Source organism: Drosophila sulfurigaster, chromosome 3 (genome assembly GCF_023558435.1).
Source record: "Drosophila sulfurigaster albostrigata strain 15112-1811.04 chromosome 3, ASM2355843v2, whole genome shotgun sequence".
Taxonomy (NCBI): Eukaryota; Metazoa; Arthropoda; class Insecta; order Diptera; family Drosophilidae; genus Drosophila; species Drosophila sulfurigaster.
In genome coordinates, this window is record NC_084883.1 from 9,423,790 (window position 1) to 9,443,736 (window position 19,947).

A 19,947-nucleotide genomic window follows, 5' to 3' on the forward strand; every position below is an offset into this window, starting at 1 on the left:
ACACATGCACACATTAATCGCGACTCGACAATATGTACACTCGATTTGGTTTTCAACGCCGTTTCAACACAATTAATTCTGTTTTATAATACCAAACTTCAGGCTGTTGAGCCGCCAAATGTAACAAAGTAGAGTAATTTAATGATAGAAAATATAGACGAGATGGAGTAATGATAAATTAAACAGATTAATGATCAACACGATTAGAGGACAACAGTTCCCGTCAACGCCGACACACCAACTGACTTCTCGTCGGTCTTGCTTTCGTGATCAGTGCTGCCATATCCTTTCCCAAAGCTCGCGTTGCCACTCGTTGCAAGCAACCAGTATTGCCATACTTCACATATATAAATATAAATTTCATTAAAAATTTAAACTTTCATAATAAAATCCAAACAGTGAGATATTATTCTTAAAATATAGTAAATTATTGTAAGTGCGATAAGCACTATTTACTTATATACGAGTTTATATAGTTGTGAATTTTGAAATTAGCACGCAGTGCATTTACAGATCTCGAACTACAATGTTCAAGCACAGCGTGATTTTCTTTCTTGCTTTTGGCTTAACGATCGCTTTTTCGCCTATCGATGTTGAAAGAAATGGTATAGTATTCAATTTATAAATTTGTGATGATGCTTCAACACAAATTTTGTAACCTCGTTTAGCGGACGAATTATGCATTAGAGGCGATTCAAATCCGGGATATTGTGTACCCCGAAGACAATGTTCGTTCATTGAAAATATTTTTTCGGAAATACGTCCTGGAATTCCACCCACATTCGCTAATAGATTGTATATACAAAAATCGAAATGTGAATCAAGGCCAAATGATAATGTAATTCCTCTTTTTTTCAATCATTTTATATAAAAAACATTCACTTTTTAAAAATATGTCTGCTGTGAAGAAAATGAAAAGATTGACCAGGCAATTCACGATCTGTCAGTAGAAGATTGCGGAAGATTTGGAATTGATAAGAATTCATATGGTGGTACTGAAATTCAATTAATGTCCAGACCTTGGATGGCGCTTCTCAATTTTAGAACCAAAGATGGAAATAATACTTTTAAATGTGGCGGCTCGTTGATAATAACTTGAATAACATTTAGTTGTATGCTAATATTTTCTTCGCTTATTGATTTTTCAGGTTACGTACTAACAGCTGCTCATTGCTTCTCAAATCAAAAACTGTAAGCAATCTACTATTCAAATCTTATTTAATGTGTAATATTTAATTACAACATTTATTTGTTCATCATAGACTATTTGTGCGTCTGGGAGAACACAGCATTAGACAAGAAAGAGATTGCAAAGGGAATATTTGTGCGCCACCAGTTGAAGATATTGGCATTGAACGCATTTTTGTGCATGAATAGTTCTCATTTGAAACTGGTCATAATGATATTGCTCTAGTGAAACTCTCCAAAGACGTAGAATTCCGAAGTATTTTCGTCAATAACTTAATTTAAGAAACAACATTTAGTTTCTCAATATTGACAGAAAGCATTACGTCCATTTGCCTGCTAACGTCCGAGATTCTTTAACAAAAAGTCAACACTGTGCAAAGATTCCGTGTAACTGGGTTGGGTAAATCCGAAACCACTGATTTCTCTGATGTTCCAATAGAAACCGGTGTAAATCCGGTAGACCACTTAATATGCCAGAAAGTATATAGAAATAATATAGAAATATCTTCAACTCAAATATGCACTGGAAGCGTTGGAAAGGACTCTTGCAATAGTGATTCGGGTGGAGCACTGTCAAATGTGGCTTTATTGAATGATTATCAACGGTTTGTACAGTATGGAGTTGTGAGTTTTGGATCCCCCCAATGCGGTGACGGTCATCCGGGTGTCTACACAAACGTCGTCAGTTACATTCGCTGGATCGCCTACAAGATTGCCACCAAATAAATTGAACATCTAATTATTATTTTAAATGCGATATTCAATTCAATGACAGTAAATATGTACGTTGATTAATAATAACAAATAATATCATAATTGTTTAGATTTTCTTGTGTTGACCACTAAGTAACATGGAAGTGACTTTTAGATTCTCAATTTAATTTGCAATTTTAAGTGAAGTTTTGTAATAAAGAAAAAAACAAAAATCCAACGAAAATGGAGTAGAAGTATTATGTATTTTAGCTAATTTTAAAAGTATGTAACAGAGTAAATATGGCATCACCGATTCTTCTTCAGTGTCAATAGCCGAATGGTTAGGCAAGTCTCTAGCTTTAAAACTACGCTGGTTATTCGATTATTGTCTATTTTCGGTGGCGGAAGTAGGCGTGGCAAAAATTTGAAACAAACTGGATCTGCGTTCAAACATAACAAGACAGACGGACATGATTATGTCATCTCGGCTGTTAACGATGATCAAGAATATATACACTTTATAAGGTTGGAGATGCCTCCTTTTACCTGTTACATACATTTCCTGCCGGCACAAAGTTATAATACCTTTCTACCCTATGGGTAGCGGGTATAATAAATGGCTGTATAGCCAAAAGAATCTCAATTGCAAATCCTAGTAACAAAATACAATATATAATAATATATTAATTAAATACTTTGTAAGAAAATATTGCAAATGTAACGAAAAAAAAAAAGAACAAGTCAAATCTGCCTTTAAATTAGTGAAAAATCAATAAAATAATATATGTATATAATTCGAATGGAGGAAAAATATTTGCAAAATGCTAATACGCAAAAAAAGAAAATTCGAACTTATTTCAAACTTCAGCATATTATAAAATTAATAATATTTAAGTTAGAGGAATTATCACATCTATTTACGCAGTTTTCATAAAACTTTCACATTTTTAACGAGAATTATTCTTCGTTTACAGTATCAATTAACTTTTTGATTAAGTTCTTTTGGGACGGTTTTTCATTTATAGGAATATTCTTTAAGATACTAGCAAGCTTTAAATATGTGTATTAACGATTTCACACAATAGCCGTACATTTTTTTACAATTACCATTTCAATTTCATTAGTAGGCATTGTTATTATTATGTTAGTAAATTATTAAGTATTTCGTATTCAATAAATCCAATCATTTTTAAATTAAAATTACATTGAAATAAAATATACAACAACAAAATATGCCACAACGACGGGAGAACCGCTTGGAACTACAGAAAGTCTCGATGGTGTGGCTGCGATGCTTTCTAACCGTGTCATATCTTTGGCTGATGCTTCTAGGGGCAGCTGTAATACCGGAATTAAACAAGGTGACTAAAGGACATCTCTGGTTCAAGTCGAGTGAAATCTACGTGACATATTCATCAATTTTGCCATTCGACGCATTTACTGTGCCAGTTGTCAATGTATTGATAATTCTGATGTTGTACAGACTTTATAAATACTGTTGCTGTAATTTCTTGGAATGGATTTATTACAATCAAACTGTTCGCTCAGGAGATAAGATTCCATTGGACACAAGAATGCTCTTTTATTTTGGACCCTTTCTATTGCTTTTCTCACTCTACTGGATATCGAGTATCTGTTATATATTCAAAATGATTGAACTGTGCCTTGAGCCAATTCCGAATGCATATATAATGTATAGCCAGATCATCTTGGCCCTTTTATTCAAGATCATGGTTCTCTGCAATGTGGTTATTCGATGCAGCAGCGGCTTCGGCATTCTTCAGCTATTTAACCAGGAAGCAAGGGCTAATTGGATAAATAGCCACAATTTTGGCGATCACTTAAATTTGTTTTTTTCAATATTAAATTAAAATCATTACATAATTTAAATTATTCTTAAAAAGAGTGTCCAAACATTGCACATTGATTGCTTAAAATGTGAATCAAAGCTTGGTAAGCCGCACAGCACACAGTGTTAAAAATATATATAAAATATGCCAGATTCTCAACCAAGGCAACTACGATCCAGCATCAAGAGCTATTTTTGTCATTTTTGTTTTAGTGTATGTAAAAAAATGCATTACTATAACTTTAAAATTATTATTGCAACAATAATAGATGCCGTCGAAAACTGTAGTACTATATATATCTTATTGTTTTTAGATCTAGGTGTTCATACGGACAGATGACTATATCATCTTGGCTGTTGACGCTGAGACTATATACATATATGTACTTTATAGTGTCGGAAATGCCTCCTTCTACCCTACGGACACATTCCCACACACACATACACTTTTTTTATCACATTACCCTCTATCAATTATTCTCGACTCTCTTGATATTAGTTGGCTTTTATAATTACTGAAAAATCAAATCGATATCGATGTGAGTATATAAATTATGTGACATAAAAATTATAAAATCTTTAAAATATGTATATCTAAGGCTCTCACTTATAGAATGTGTGTCATAACAAAACTTTTGAATAAACAGTGGAAAGGAAGAATGTAAAAATTATTATGATAACCTCATAAGCTTTAATCACACCCCTTGTGAGCAAAGAAGCTTTGTTATTTTTATACCCATACATATGTATGTATATGTAGCCATTTCATTACTCACTTATTGAGGTTTTATTTATTCAGTATAAGCAAGCGATAAGCACTGTTTTTTTATATACGAGCTTGAAAAACATTATATAGTTGTGAAATTTGAGATTAAAGCGCAGTGCATTTACGGATCTCCAGCTATAATGTTCAAGCTCAGCGTAATTTTCTTTCTTGTTTTTGGTTCAGCGATCGCTTTTGCGCCTATCGAAGTTGAAAGAAATGGTATAGTATTCAATTCATAAATTTGTGGTAATTTTTCATCACAAATTTCTTAACCTGGTTTAGCGGACACATTATGCATTAGAGGCGATTCAAAACCGGGATATTGTGTACTCCTAAGACAATGTTCGTTCATTCTTAATATTATTTCGCAAAAAAAACGTGGAATTCTACCCACAGGCGAAAATATCTCGTATATCAAAGGATCAAGCTGTGCATCATGGACAAATAATAAGGTAATTCCGCTTTTTATACCCGCTACCCATAGGGTAGAAGGGTATTATAACTTTGTGCCGGCAGGAAATGTATGTAACAGGTAGAAGGAGGCATCTCCGACCCTATAAAGTACATATATTCTTGATGAGCGTCAACAGCCGAGACGATCTAGCCATGTCCGTCTGTCCGTCCGTCCGTCCGTATGAAACACTGGATCTCAGAGACTATAAGAGATAGAGCTATAATTTTTTTTTCGACAGCATTTGTTATGTTTGCACGCAGATCAAGTTTGTTTCAAATTTTTGCCACGCCCACTTCCGCCCCCGCAAATCAAAAAAATCGAATAACAAGCGTAACTTTAGAGCGAATTTTGGTATAGACAATAATAACAATAGTATTTGTGATTCCTGAAAATTTGGTTGCGATCAGATAAAAATTGTGGAAGTTATTAAAGAAATACTTTTGTATGGGCAAAAACGCCTACTTACTAGGGCTCTTAGTTGCTTTGGCCGATAATCTGGTCCATTGTGCCGTCTATGGTATATTTTGAATGGTGTACTATATCGATATACCAAACATACCATTTGGTATATTTTTAGTATTTTTAGTATTTTCGATACATTTTGAAAATAATACCGCAATATTTTGCCTTTATTAAAAATGGATAGCGGGTATCTCATAGTCGAGCACACTCGACTCGAGCTTTCTTACTTGTTTTCTAAAAACGTTTATGAAAAATATTCACTTTTAGAGACATGTGTGCTGTGAAGAAAATGAAAAGATTGACCAGGCAATTCACGATCTGTCAATAGAAGATTGCGGAAGATTTCAAACGGATAAGATAATTGGTGGTACTGAAATTCAATTAATGTCCAGACCCTGGATGGCGCTTCTTAATTTTAGAACCAATGATGGAAATAATTCTTTCACATGTGGAGGCACGCTGATAAACAAACGTGAGTGAATAACTTGGATAACATTTAGTTGTATGCTAATATTTTCTTCGGTTATTGATTTTTCAGGTTACGTACTAACAGCTGCTCATTGCTTCTCAAATCAAAAACTGTAAGCAATCTACTATTCAAATCTTATTTAATGTGTAATATTTAATAACAACATTTATTTGTTCATCATAGACTATATGTGCGTCTGGGAGAACACAGCATTAGACAGGAAAGAGATTGCAATGGGAATATTTGTGCGCTACCAGTTGAAGATATTGGCATTGAACGCATTTTTGTGCATGAAAAGTACTCACGTCAAACTGGTCATAATGATATTGCTTTAGTGAAACTCTCCAAGGACGTAGAATTCCGAGGTATTTCCGTCAATAACTTAATTTAAAAAACAGCATTTAGTTTCTTATTATTGACAGAAAGCATTACGCCCATTTGCCTGCCAACGTCCGAGATTCTTCAAAACAATGTCAAGACTATGCAAAGATTCCATGTGACTGGATGGGGTAGAACCGAAAACACTAGTTTTTCTGATGTTCCAATGGAAACCGGTGTAAATCGAGTAGACCACTCAATATGTCAGAAATCATATAATAGAGAAATAACTTCAACTCAAATATGCACTGGAAGCGTTGGAAAAGACTCTTGCAATGGTGATTCGGGTGGACCACTGTCATATGTGGCTTTTTCGAATGATTATCAACGGTTTGTACAGTATGGAGTTGTGAGTTTTGGATCCCGCACATGCGGTGACGGTCATCCGGGTGTCTATACAAACATTGGCAATTACATTCGTTGGATCGCCTACAAGATTGCCACCAAATAAATTGAGCAATCTAAATAATATTATATTTTAACAGCGATATTGCAATTCAATTCAATGACAGGACATTGATTAAAAATACCAAATAATAATTGTTCAGATATTTTTGTGTTGCCCACTATATAACATGGAAGTGACTTTTGGATTCTCAATTTAATTTGCAATTTTAATTGAATTTTTATAATAAATAAAAATACCAAAATCCAACGAAAATGGAGTAGAAGTATTATGTATTTTAGCTAATTTTAAAAGTATGTAACAGAGTAAATATGGCATCACCGATTCTTCTTCAGTGTCAATAGCCGAATGGTTAGGTAAGTCTCTAGCTTTAAAACTACGCTGGTTATTCGATTATTGTCTATTTTCGGTGGCGGAAGTAGGCGTGGCAAAAATTTGAAACAAACTGGATCTGCGTTCAAACATAACAAGACAGACGGACATGATTATGTCATCTCGGCTGTTAACGATGATCAAGAATATATACACTTTATAAGGTCGGAGATGCCTCCTTTTACCTGTTACATACATTTCCTGCCGGCACAAAGTTATAATACCTTTCTACCCTATGGGTAGCGATTATAATAAATGGCTGTAGAGCCAAAAGAATCTCCATTGCAAATCCTTGTATCAAAAAACAGTATATAATAATATATTATATTAATTCAATACGTTGTAAAAAAATAACGCAAATGTAAAGAGAAAAAAGAGCACAGGTCAATTCGGTCTTTTTAACTTAGTAAAAAATCAATGAAATAATATAACATAAAACTTTATGGGGGAAAAAGATTTGTAAAAAACCTCATCCGAAAAACAGAAAATTCAAACATATTTCTAACTTGAGAATATTATAATATTATGAATATTTAAATTAAAGGAAAAACCTAATACGCAAAAAAGAAAATTCTAACCTTTTTCAAACTTGAGAATATTATAAAATTATTAATATTTAAGTTAGAGGAATTATCACATCTATTTACGCAGTTTTCATAAAACTTTCATATTTTAAACGAGAATTATTCTTCGTTTACAGTATCAATTAACTTTTTGATTAAGTTCTTTTGGGACGGTTTTATAAGAATATTTATATATATTAATATTTATTTATAAGAATATTCTTTAAGATACTAGCAAGCTTCAAATATGTGTATTAACGATTTCAGTCCACACAATAGCCGTACATTTTTTTACAATTACCATTTCAATTTCATTAGTAGGCATTGCCATTATAATGTTAGTAAATAGAAAATGAAACTTTTAAAAGTATTTCGTATTCAATAAATACAATCATTTTTAAATTAAAATTACATTGAAATAAAATATACAACAACAAAATATGCCACAACGACGGGAGAACCGCTTGGAACTACAGAAAGTCTCGATGGTGTGGCTGCGATGCTTTCTAACCGTGTCATATCTTTGGCTGATGCTTCTAGGGGCAGCTGTAATACCGGAATTAAACAAGGTGACTAAAGGACATCTCTGGTTCAAGTCGAGTGAAATCTACGTGACATATTCATCAATTTTGCCATTCGACGCATTTACTGTGCCAGTTGTCAATGTATTGATAATTCTGATGTTGTACAGACTTTATAAATACTGTTGCTGTAATTTCTTGGAATGGATTTATTACAATCAAACTGTTCGCTCAGGAGATAAGATTCCATTGGACACAAGAATGCTCTTTTATTTTGGACCCTTTCTATTGCTTTTCTCACTCTACTGGATATCGAGTATCTGTTATATATTCAAAATGATTGAACTGTGCCTTGAGCCAATTCCGAATGCATATATAATGTATAGCCAGATCATCTTGGCCCTTTTATTCAAGATCATGGTTATCTGCAATGTGGTTATTCGATGCAGCAGCGGCTTCGGCATTCTTCAGCTATTTAACCAGGAAGCAAGGGCTAATTGGATAAATAGCCACAATTTTGGCGATCACTTAAATTTGTTTTTTCAATATTAAATTAAAATCATTACATAATTTAAATTATTCTTAAAAAGAGTGTCCAAACATTGCACATTGATTGCTTACAATGTGAATCAAAGCTTGGTAAGCCGCACAGCACACAGTGTTAAAAATATATATAAAATATGCCAGATTCTCAACCAAGGCAACTACCATCCAGCATCAAGAGCTATATTTGTCATTTTTGTCGTAGTGTATGTAATAAAATGCATTACTCTAATTTTAAAATTACGATTGCTATTAGATTCGATTAAATTAACCAAACTTCTTATGCGTGCAACAATAATAGGTGCTGTCGAAAACTGTAGTACTACATCTTATTGTTTTTAGATCTAGGTGTTCATACGGACAGATGACTATATCATCTTGGCTGTTGACGCTGAGACTATATACATATATGTACTTTATAGTGTCGGAAATGCCTCCTTCTACCCTAGGAAACATAGGCACACATATATAATACTTTTGTATCACATTACCCTCTATAAATTATTCTCGACTCTCTTGATATTAGTTGGCTTTTATAATTACTGAAAAATCAAATCGATATCGATGTGAGTATATAAATTATATGACATAAAAATTATAAAATCTTTAAACTTATAGAATGGCTGCCATAACAAAACTTTTGAATAAACAGTGGAAAGGAAGAATGTAAAAATTATTATGATATACTAATAAGCTTTAATCACACCCCTTGTGAGCAAAGAAGCTTTGTTATTTTTACATATGTATGTATATGTAGCTATTTCATTACTCACTTATTGAGGTTTTATATATTCAGTATAAGCAAGCGACAAGCACTGTTTTCTTATATACGAGTTTGAAAAACATTATATAGCTGTGAAATTTGAGATTAAAACGCAGTGCATTTACGGATCTCCAGCTATAATGTTCAAGCTCAGCGTAATTTTCTTTCTTGTTTTTGGTTCAGCGATCGCTTTTGCGCCTATCGAAGTTGAAAGAAATGGTATAGTATTCAATTCTTAAATTTGTGGTAATTTTTCATCACAAATTTCTTAACCTGGTTTAGCGGACACATTATGCATTAGAGGCGATTCAAAACCGGGATATTGTGTACTCCTAAGACAATGTTCGTTCATTCATAATATTATTTTGCAAAAAAATCGTGGAATTCAACCCACAGGCGAAAATATCTTGTATGTCAATAAATCAAGCTGTGCATCATGGACAAATAATACGGTAATTCCGCTTTTTTTCTAAAAACATTAATGAAAAATATTCACTTTTAGAGATATGTGTGCTGTGAAGAAAATGAAAAGATTGATCAGGCAATTCACGACCTGTCAATAGAAGATTGCGGAAGATTTGAAATGGATAAGATAATTGGTGGTACTGAAATTCAATTAATGTCCAGACCCTGGATGGCGCTTCTCAATTTTAGAACCAATGATGGAAAGAATACTTTCACATGTGGCGGCACGCTGATAAACAAACGTGAGTGAATAACTTGGATAACATTTAGTTGTATGCTAATATTTTCTTCGGTTATTGATTTTTCAGGTTACGTACTAACAGCTGCTCATTGCTTCTCAAATCAAAAACTGTAAGCAATCTACTATTCAAATCTTATTTAATGTGTAATATTTAATTACAACATTTATTTGTTCATCATAGACTATTTGTGCGTCTGGGAGAACACAGCATTAGACAGGAAAGAGATTGCAATGGGAATATTTGTGCGCTACCAGTTGAAGATATTGGCATTGAACGCATTTTTGTGCATGAAAAGTACTCACGTCAAACTGGTCCTAATGATATTGCTTTAGTGAAACTCTCCAAAGACGTAGAGTTCCGAGGTATTTCCGTCAATAACTTAACTTAAAAAAACAGCATTTAGTTTCTTATTATTGACAGAAAGCATTACGCCCATTTGCCTGCCAACGTCCGAGATTCTTCAAAACAATGTCAAGACTATGCAAAGATTCCGTGTGACTGGGTGGGGTAGAACCGAAAACACTAGTTTTTCTGATGTTCCAATGGAAACCGGTGTAAATCGAGTAGACCACTCAATATGCCAGAAATCATATTATAGAGAAATATCTTCAACTCAAATATGCACTGGGAGCGTTGGAAAAGACTCTTGCAATGGTGATTCGGGTGGACCACTGTCATATGTGGCTTTTTCGAATGATTATCAACGGTTTGTACAGTATGGAGTTGTGAGTTTTGGATCCCGCACATGCGGTGACGGTCATCCGGGTGTCTACACAAACGTCGGCAGTTACATTCGCTGGATCGCCTACAAGATTGCCACCAAATAAATTGAACAATCTAATTTACTACAATTCAAAGTTCATATAGCAGTAAATATTCACGTTAATTAAGACGTTCTATAAAATTTATTGATAATGGTTGGAATGTAATTTTTAATGCTGGAGTATTTAACATCTGTATTTTGTTATATAATTGTCATGTCTTGCTGACAACCTCAAATAAAAGTGTCTTTTAGATTCAGAATTGTAGATCACACAATACAAATAATGTATTAGTACGAGGTTGCTATTTAAGTTTCTGGCCTAGGTTACTTTTAGCCATATTAGGACCAATTGGCTATTTCCCAAAAAAAGTTTGGACTTTTATCGATAAAAGCTCCATAGAACTTTTTCATGTGCGACCACGTTTGATATCGATAAACGATTAATCAAAAACTTACCTCGGCAGAAAAATCGAATTAACTCGTGAACACTTTCGAGCAATAATTTTTCACAACTTTCGACTTGGATTATTACGACAAGAGTGCACCGATGAACTTAAATCTTTATATGGCGATGAAGTGCCATCCTATAGCCCTGTGAAATACTGGTTTAATGGATTCTATCGTGGCCGATGCTCGCTGAAAGACGAAGGTTGTGAAGGTCGTCAAAAAACAGACGTTGTGCCAGAAAACATTGATGCCGTGCGTGAACTGATAATGCTAGATCATGTGACATATCGTGAGATAGTGGCATCCTTTGACATTTCTTCCACCAGAATACATTCGATATTGCATAAACACCTGGTCGTAAAAAAGGATTGTTCTCATTGGATCCCGCACAATTTGACAATTGTGTGGATTGGTTCAAAGAAATTTTGGAAAAATTGCTTCAAAAGACATTTATAAGATAGTCACAGGTGATGAATCATGGATCTATGGTTATGAGCCCAAAACAAAACAGCAATCGACCGTGTGGATCTTTGAAGACGAGCCAAATCCAACGAACCTTGTTCGTGGAGGAAGCACTATTCAGCAAATGGTCGCCTGTTTCTTCGGTAAAACTGGTCATGTGGCGACTGTTTCGCTTGAGCAATGTAGGACGGTCAATTCTGAGTGGTACACCATAATTTGTAAGCCTGAAGTCCTTGTAGAAATTCGAAAAACGAACAAGAAAAGATGGATCATTCCGCACCATGACAACGCGAACTCTCACACACCAGCTCAAGCCCGCGCCTTTTTTTGTGGTCAAAACGTGGAATTCATGGGTCATCCGCCGTACAGCCCTGACTTGGCACCCAATGACTTCTTTTTATACCCGCACATCATCGAAAAAAGGCGTGGTCATCGATTTTCGATGTCAGAAGATGCTGTTAAAGCGTTCAAAAACCATGTTTTGGAGGTGCCTCAATCAGAGTGGAAAAAGTGCTTCGACAATTGATTTGAGGGCATTCAAAAGTATATAAATCTTGCTGGAGAATACTGTGACAAACAATAAATCCATTTTTTTTTATAAATATTCGCATTTTCATTATAAGGCCAGAAATATAAATAGCAACCCTCGTATTCAGTTAAATCAAATCAAGTTTAGCACAAAAACCTCCACGAAAATAAACATGTAAGAAAGTTACAGACGAGTGTGCTCGACTATGAGATACCCGCTACCCATTTTGAATAAAAGCAAAATATTACAGTTTTATTCTCAAAATATACCGAAAATAATAAAAATATACTATATAAATATAGTACCAATATACCAGATTGTCAGCCAAGAAACTAAGAGCCCTAGTAAATAGACGTCTTTGCCCATACAAAAGTGTTTCTTTAATAACTTCGACAATTTTATCTGATCGCAACCAAATTTTCAGGAATCACAATTACTATAGTTATTATTGTATATACCAGAATGCAGGACTCTGGTCTTAAAACGCTTATTATTCGATTTTTGTTGATTTTCGGGGGCGGAAGTGGGCGCGGCAAAAATTTGAAACAAACTTGATCTGCCTGCTAACATAACAACATAACAAATAGCTCTATCTCTTTTAGTCTCTGAGATCCAGTGTTTCATATGGACAGACGGACAGACAGACAGACGGACATGGCTAGATCGTGTCGGTTACATACATTTCCTGCCGGCAAAATTTTATAATACACTTCTACCCTATGGGTAGCGGGTATACAAATGAACAACACCCAAATGTAAAAAAATAATGGTAATGTACCGAACAACGACTTAATAAGTTATTTATTGATGATAACAAATGAGTTATAAATAAAAAAAACTACACAGAGAGAACGAAATTAAGATTTAAAAGTAGATTGCAAATCTTGATTTAAGATTTTTTCGATCTTAAAAAAGATTTATACTAAATTTATATTTTAAGATTAAAACCATCTTATTAGAAGATTAAAATCTTGACTCATACATGCTTTATTCTAGATAGAAAAGAAGATTGCAAAATTTGATTAAAGAACTTTTCGATCTTATTAAAAAAAATTATTTTGTTCTTCATTCTTAAATGGCCTTCCATTTCTGGTGTTTTTGCTGTTAGCTCAACAAGTAGAGATGCCGCAAATTATTGGGTGGTCGTTGGTCCTGGGTTGAGACTTTCGTAGCTAATTTTAAATAAAAATTAGACAACAAACACAAGTAAATGAATTTCAAGATTTAGTTATTATAGATTTTTTTGTAGAATTTCGAGTTTGATTTAAAAAAAAGACCTTCTTTTCTTTCTGTGTATATGTAGGTTAATTGAGAAATAATTATATGTATATGGCAACAAGAAATATATAAACATCCATATACAAGAGTATTAAGTAAGTAATATAATATAACATATATACAAAGAAATGTGACTCAAGGGAAAAGATAAGTTCTATACTCTATAAGTATGTAAAAGTTTCAATATTCGAGATTGGGACTCAGTTTTTCTTCAGAATTATTAATTTGGGTGTTATCATTACTTGCTTTTGGCTTAGCATTCACTTTTTCGCTTATCGTAGTCGGAAATGGTGCAGAATTTGAATCGTATGTTTTATGCTCAATTTATCAACTTCGTTTAGCGGATGGAGAATACATAAGAGACGATTCTTGGAAAGTTTCGTTCTTCAATAAAATTTAGTTTTGCCACTTGAAGAGTTAAGAAATTGTGCTTCATACTAATTCATATATTCCCTGAAATTAAATAAACTTAGCTAGCTAACTCACAATCGCAATCATAATCGTTTTGCGACTTTTCGGACACTTGGAAACATTTAAATACCGCACAATAAAAATGACAGCAAAGGCCAAAGTCAATTTCATTTGCATAATTTTCGCATTGAAAGCCCCCAATGGAAATCGCGACACGTTCTGAGTGAAAGACAAAAGCGGCAAGTGAATAGCGACCGGAACATGGAGAATGCGAGTGAGATGGACGAGGAAAAGTGTTGGATGTGAGAGAGGGAGGAAAAAAACAGAAAGAGAGAGCGAGAGATTCATCAGCTTGTCTATTTGCGTGGCGCTGAAAGGCGACTTCGCTGCATATGACAGCTTTGATTGAGGCCATCAATGACAGCAGCAGCAGAGACACAGCGTCTGCCTGCTAGTTTGTAACAAATGGCCTGGTGGGCAGTGCAATCGTCTGTGCTCTGGTCATGTTGCAGATGGCTATCACAATGTGACAGAAATGAGCTCAAACAGAAGCTGTTAGTGGGTTCAACTCTCACAGCTCACAGCTGAATGGTCGTGCGGAATTGGCTTCCATTATAACGCATTAGAGATCGCTCTCCCTTTTTGTCAGCTGAGCGATTTCTATACCCGTATGTGTATTATATCATAGGCATAACAGGCCATGAAGAATATTTTATATTTTTTGGTCACGCACTCTACCGCCTGCATATACCTTCAGTATATTTTAGTGCTTTTCGGTATATTTAAAAATACTACCGCACTGTATTGCTTTTATTCAAAACATGTAAGACAGCTACAGTCGCGAGTGCTCGACTGTGAGATACCCGCTACCCATTTTTATTAAAAACAAAATTGAGCGGTATTTCATTTAAAATATACCTAATAAATATACCACAAAAATACTGAAAATACCAAAAGATATATTTCTATACCCGTATGTGTGTTATACCATAGACATAACATGCCATGAAGAGTATTTTTTTTATTATATATATACATTTGGTATATTTTAGTGATATTTCAGTATATTTTAAAAATAATACCGTATTGTATTGTTTTTATTCAAAACATGTAATAAAGCTGCAGTCGCGAGTTCTCGAATGTAAGATACCCGCTACCCATTTTCAATATAAACAAAATAGAGCGTTATTTCTTCTAAAATATACCGAATAAATATACCTCAAAGATACTAAAAGTATACCAAATGCTATATTTAGTATATTGGCATAGTGTCATATTCAAAATTTACCATATAAAGCAAAATATACCAGATTGTCAGCCAAAGCTAATAAGACCCATAGTAAGTAGGCGTTTTTGCCCATAAAAAAAAAATTTGTTAAATAAATTCTAAAATTTGTATCTAAACGCAACCAAATTTTCAAGAATCTTAAAAAACTATAGATACAATTGTATGTACTAAAAATCGCTCTAGTTTTAAAATTACGATTGTTATTCCATTCTTGTTGATTTGCGGTGACGGAAGTGAGCGTTGCAAAAATTTTAAACCAACTTAATCTGCGCGCATACATAACAAATTCAGATTCAGTGCTTCATATGAACAGACAGACGGACATGGCTATATCATCTCGGCTTTTGCCGCTGATCAAGGATATATATACTTAAGAGGGTCGGAGAAGGACCCTTCTGCGTGTCACCTGTTATAATACCCTTCTTCCCTATGAGTAGAGGGTATAATGAGTGGCGGGTATCTCACAGTCGTGCATACTCGAATGTAGATTTTTTACTCGTTGGTATATCACTCGTGTATCTCATAGTCGAACACACCCGAGGCTGTAATTTTGTAACTTGGAATAGTTAAGAACATAAATTGTGAAGGGGAAATCGCAAACGTGCCAAGTTTTATAGCGTTCTAAACTATTCATCGTATTTGTGCTCGTATTAAAAGGTAATAAAACAATCTGGATAATTCCAGCAAATGCATTTATCATCGGGCTCAACAAATTGGCAATGCATACACCGCTTCCCCCCGCATACACTACACATCAGCCCCAGATGCCTTTGAACAATCAGGTGAGCAGGTGCTGCGAAGGCGTCTGACAAACATGTCTTATCAACATTTATGGCACTTTTATGACACGCTCACCCCATACACACACTCATACTCACATCCACACACACACACACACTAACAAAAGCACAAGCACAAGAGATATTGTAGGTAGATTGAAATGCAAGCATTAAACTTTGTCAAGCTGCGAACTGGCGCAAAAAAATCATTGAAGTGCAAAATAGAGCAATAATCTTGCTGCAGTTAAACAGAGACCGACTGCTATGTGTGTATGTATGTATGCATGTGTGTGGGAGGGAAAAGAGCAGCATGCAGATGCACGGCAACAGGAAATGGCAAGGAGAATGAGGTGGAACATCATGACAAGCATAATAAACAACAGCAGTTGGCCTTTTGTGGGCGTGTCGCAGGAGGACTGATGCCGTGGCCCGATAAATTTAATAGCATAGCAATGCCAGCAACTTACAGCTCTCAGGTTAACCCCCCCTCCCTTTTTGGCCTTTGGCGCTCGCCTCGCTTTCGGCTTGTCGCCTGTGTCGACTGTGTCCTTGTGAGCCTAAAAGCAGCCATAACGATATTATGACTGACCTTTCGACTACAGTTATTCGCATGTATTCCAGTCCAGGCAGCAGCAGCAGAAGCAGCAGCAGCAGCGCACTCGAATCATGAGTACTCACTTTGCCTACTGCCCTTAATGACTGCCAAAGCAGCCGCATTGAATTATTGAGTTCGCATCAATACTTGGCCAGAGCGGGTCTCTCATCTCTGCTTTACTATACGGCGGAGCAGCCTCATCATCAGCATTATTAACAACCATGAGTTTGTTCAGCTGAGCCCAACAGGGAATCTGCTCATGCGAATTCGTACTACTATATATATGGCCTGTCATATATTAAAGTGAGAGCTACAAAAAAAGGTAAATTTGCTGCGCGCTATTTCTGCAAACAGGGTGTCCAGTCGAAGCACACGTATGCCAAAAGCACTTCGCCCAAATCCAGCACCCTTTATGTGACCTGTCTGTCGGCCTGACTGCCAAATGCCTCCTCAATTCTCCCTCCCAGCAATCCTGCATCGCTTTTAAATTATTTATATTTCGAATAATTTGATTGGCAATCTGCATTGAAAATAAACAAGCACACTCTCAGTTACATAAATTCGAGTGTGCCATGTGTTTAATTCTTTACAACATCAGGTTGATAAGATTGCTCAAAAGTAGCAGTCTTGATATACTACGTCAAGTTGAAGAAGGGAATATAAATTAGCATCATCGAGTGACACTTTGATGCTATTGATGTTTTCAAATCAATGGAATCAATTTGGGGAACCATCGACTCTTTTAAAAGCAACTCTGCTCAATTGTAGGTAAACGCATTTTTTAATTTTTTCTAATGATTAACGAAATTGTTAATATTTAGAGTCTCTAGTTGGTGCATGTTTGTGAATGTTTATGGATGACGAATGTGGAATGGAGGATTATCTGAAATGTAAGATATTTTGTCTTTACAGGCATCCTAGAATTGCAATTATAATCTATCTATTTCTTATATAAATAAAAAGAATAAAATATTTTTTTTAAGTTATATAAATGCTCGCGGAATTGTGTTACATACTTTACTATAATGACTCATTCTCTGACTTTACTTATAAGCAATAAATTGTACATTTTAAGTGTTCCACTTGCATGAGTTTATCAGATCCCACTGGACCCAAAAAGCCATTTGGTATTTTTCTAAAAGTGTTTTTATTGAACTACACAATAAAATATAGTTGGTCTACCTCCCAAAATATATTTATGTATACACTTGTTGTTATTGTTGTTGGGGAAATCAAATAATAAATAGGAAAACATATTAAGAGTCCAAGGAATTCTCTGTATTTAAATGCTTATCGTTCTAGTATATATAGCCAATGTGGTCTAATGAAACATTCTGCTGCCCACATAGTTGCTCCAACGGGGTCTAATGAAGCTTGTTCGCCAACCATTAACCTTTGGCTTGGATTTAAGCCTCATTACGAGTACACCTCATCAATTGTTACGCAGTGTCGGTTTACTAATTAAGTTCTCCCCCTGAGGGCTGCAGTTCTCATTAGCGTTTGGTCTTCACATAATTACTGAGTGTTCAATAAGAAAAAATGGAAAAGAAAATGAAAGCAAGTGCTGTGCTATAACGAAGCAATCAAAGTATTTACAATAATTACATTGCCTGCATTGAGATAAAAGTCATTTTTGAATTCTTGGTCACAATACACAAGGGAAATAAAATCGCTTAAAAGCAGAAAAATCCGCAAAGAATTAAGAGCGATTAAAAAGTTAAAAAAATGTTTCTTAAAAAAACAATCTGCAATAATGCTTCTTTATTAAAGATCATTAAAATTTCTATTGTTATTTAAAAATAAAAGTTGATCAACAACTTCCGTATTAAGCGGTCAAAAATAGTTTGTCCAGCTTTACTATACAATCTTTCTGACTCCCATGACGAGGCTGGTACATACAAAATTTTTGTTCAACCAATTCTATTCGCTTACACAAATAAAAAGATAAAGCATGTTAGTAAACTGTATGTAATGTACAATATTTCCTAAACAATATAATAACTCAAGAGGTAACTCAAAGTTTAAAATGTTAAATATAGAATAACATGGTTTGTATCTATAATGTAACAGCATTATTTCTTTATTTTATATTAACTAACACTATGGAAACTTTATTGAAATATCGATTGAATACTATTGTAAAAGTAAAAGGCCATCTAAGAAGAAGTTTTTAAATCTCACGTCCCACTCTCTCGCTTATGATGATTTTAGTAGAAAAAAAAAGAGAGTATTTGTTTTAGTGCTCTAAAAAATCGCCTTCTTACAGCAACAGATACTGTTGTATTAATTAAATATAAATATCTCAAGCAACAGAACCGTTTATTCTCGATCAATAATGTCACCACATACATACGTGACTTAAAGTTAATGTATTTTTATATATTAGCTTTAAGCCAACGCTAGTTTTTACCTGGCTTACACATTGCTCACCGGCTTATCTCGAATTTCAATTCCGTATCCATTTCATCTGAGTCACACAGAATTTGGGCAAGTTTATTGCATAATTGGCCCAAAGGCTGTCACGGCTGTTCGTCAGCAACCGGAGCAACCTTCTTATATGCTAATGCTGCCGTTGCCATGTTCTAAAGCTGGGATTCGGGGACGTTTGGAAGCAGGACCAGACAAGCGCGAATCTTTCGCGCTCACGTTTAGTCAATGAATGCTCAACAAAGGTCAAATGTCGCACAGGAAATATGCTAAATATGTGTGGCAGAGCCAGGAAGATGCCAGTGCCAGACTTCTTGAGTGGCAGGATAACATTGTATAGTATGTTGTGAGGGGGAGAAGATGGCAGCCAAGAATTGACTGCGATTTGCAGCCTAGTTGTCGCGATGGTGTCACTTAAGCCACTTGGACTTTGCAGGCTGTCAATCAGCTGAGCGGCAGAGGAAGCAAAGTGCAAACAAGGAAATTAATTAAGTTTATGCTAATTAGCCGGCTGGGAAGGCAAGGCATTAATTATGGCAAAGCATATGGCACGTATACGTAACGTAGACGTAAATGAAATTGAAATTGAAATCAATTGGCTCGCAAATTTGCATAATGGGCACGAGAATGTAAACTTGAAGGAACAACAACATGGACAACAAACACCCAAGCTAAAAGGGGGCCAAACACATTATCAATCACTAATCGATGAAATCGATAAGTTAAACCCCCTTCGACAAGGCAATGCATGACCTCGACACAAAATATTCGAGATGGTGTCGTGATAAGTATACGTAACGTATAACGGCTGCAAAATCATCTCCCTTTTTATAC

General features: G+C 34.9%; 1 protein-coding gene and 1 long non-coding RNA gene across 2 annotated transcripts; both read left to right on the forward strand.

Moving 5' to 3' along the window:
* The first annotated feature begins 474 nt into the window (after positions 1 to 474).
* LOC133845495 (serine protease grass-like) lies at positions 475 to 11,051 on the forward strand. Its single transcript, XM_062279968.1, has 10 exons — positions 475 to 605; positions 669 to 838; positions 5,680 to 5,884; positions 5,951 to 5,993; positions 6,065 to 6,246; positions 6,304 to 6,707; positions 9,930 to 10,134; positions 10,201 to 10,243; positions 10,315 to 10,496; positions 10,555 to 11,051. The coding sequence occupies exons 1-10, from the start codon at positions 527 to 529 to the stop codon at positions 10,959 to 10,961; spliced, it is 1,920 nt and encodes a 639-aa protein (XP_062135952.1). The 5' UTR covers positions 475 to 526; the 3' UTR covers positions 10,962 to 11,051.
* On the forward strand, positions 9,310 to 9,834 carry LOC133841083 (uncharacterized). The gene is made up of 3 exons (XR_009894257.1): positions 9,310 to 9,411; positions 9,461 to 9,646; positions 9,710 to 9,834. It is a non-coding gene; the product is annotated as an uncharacterized LOC133841083 (long non-coding RNA).
* Positions 11,052 to 19,947: the final 8,896 nt, after the last annotated feature.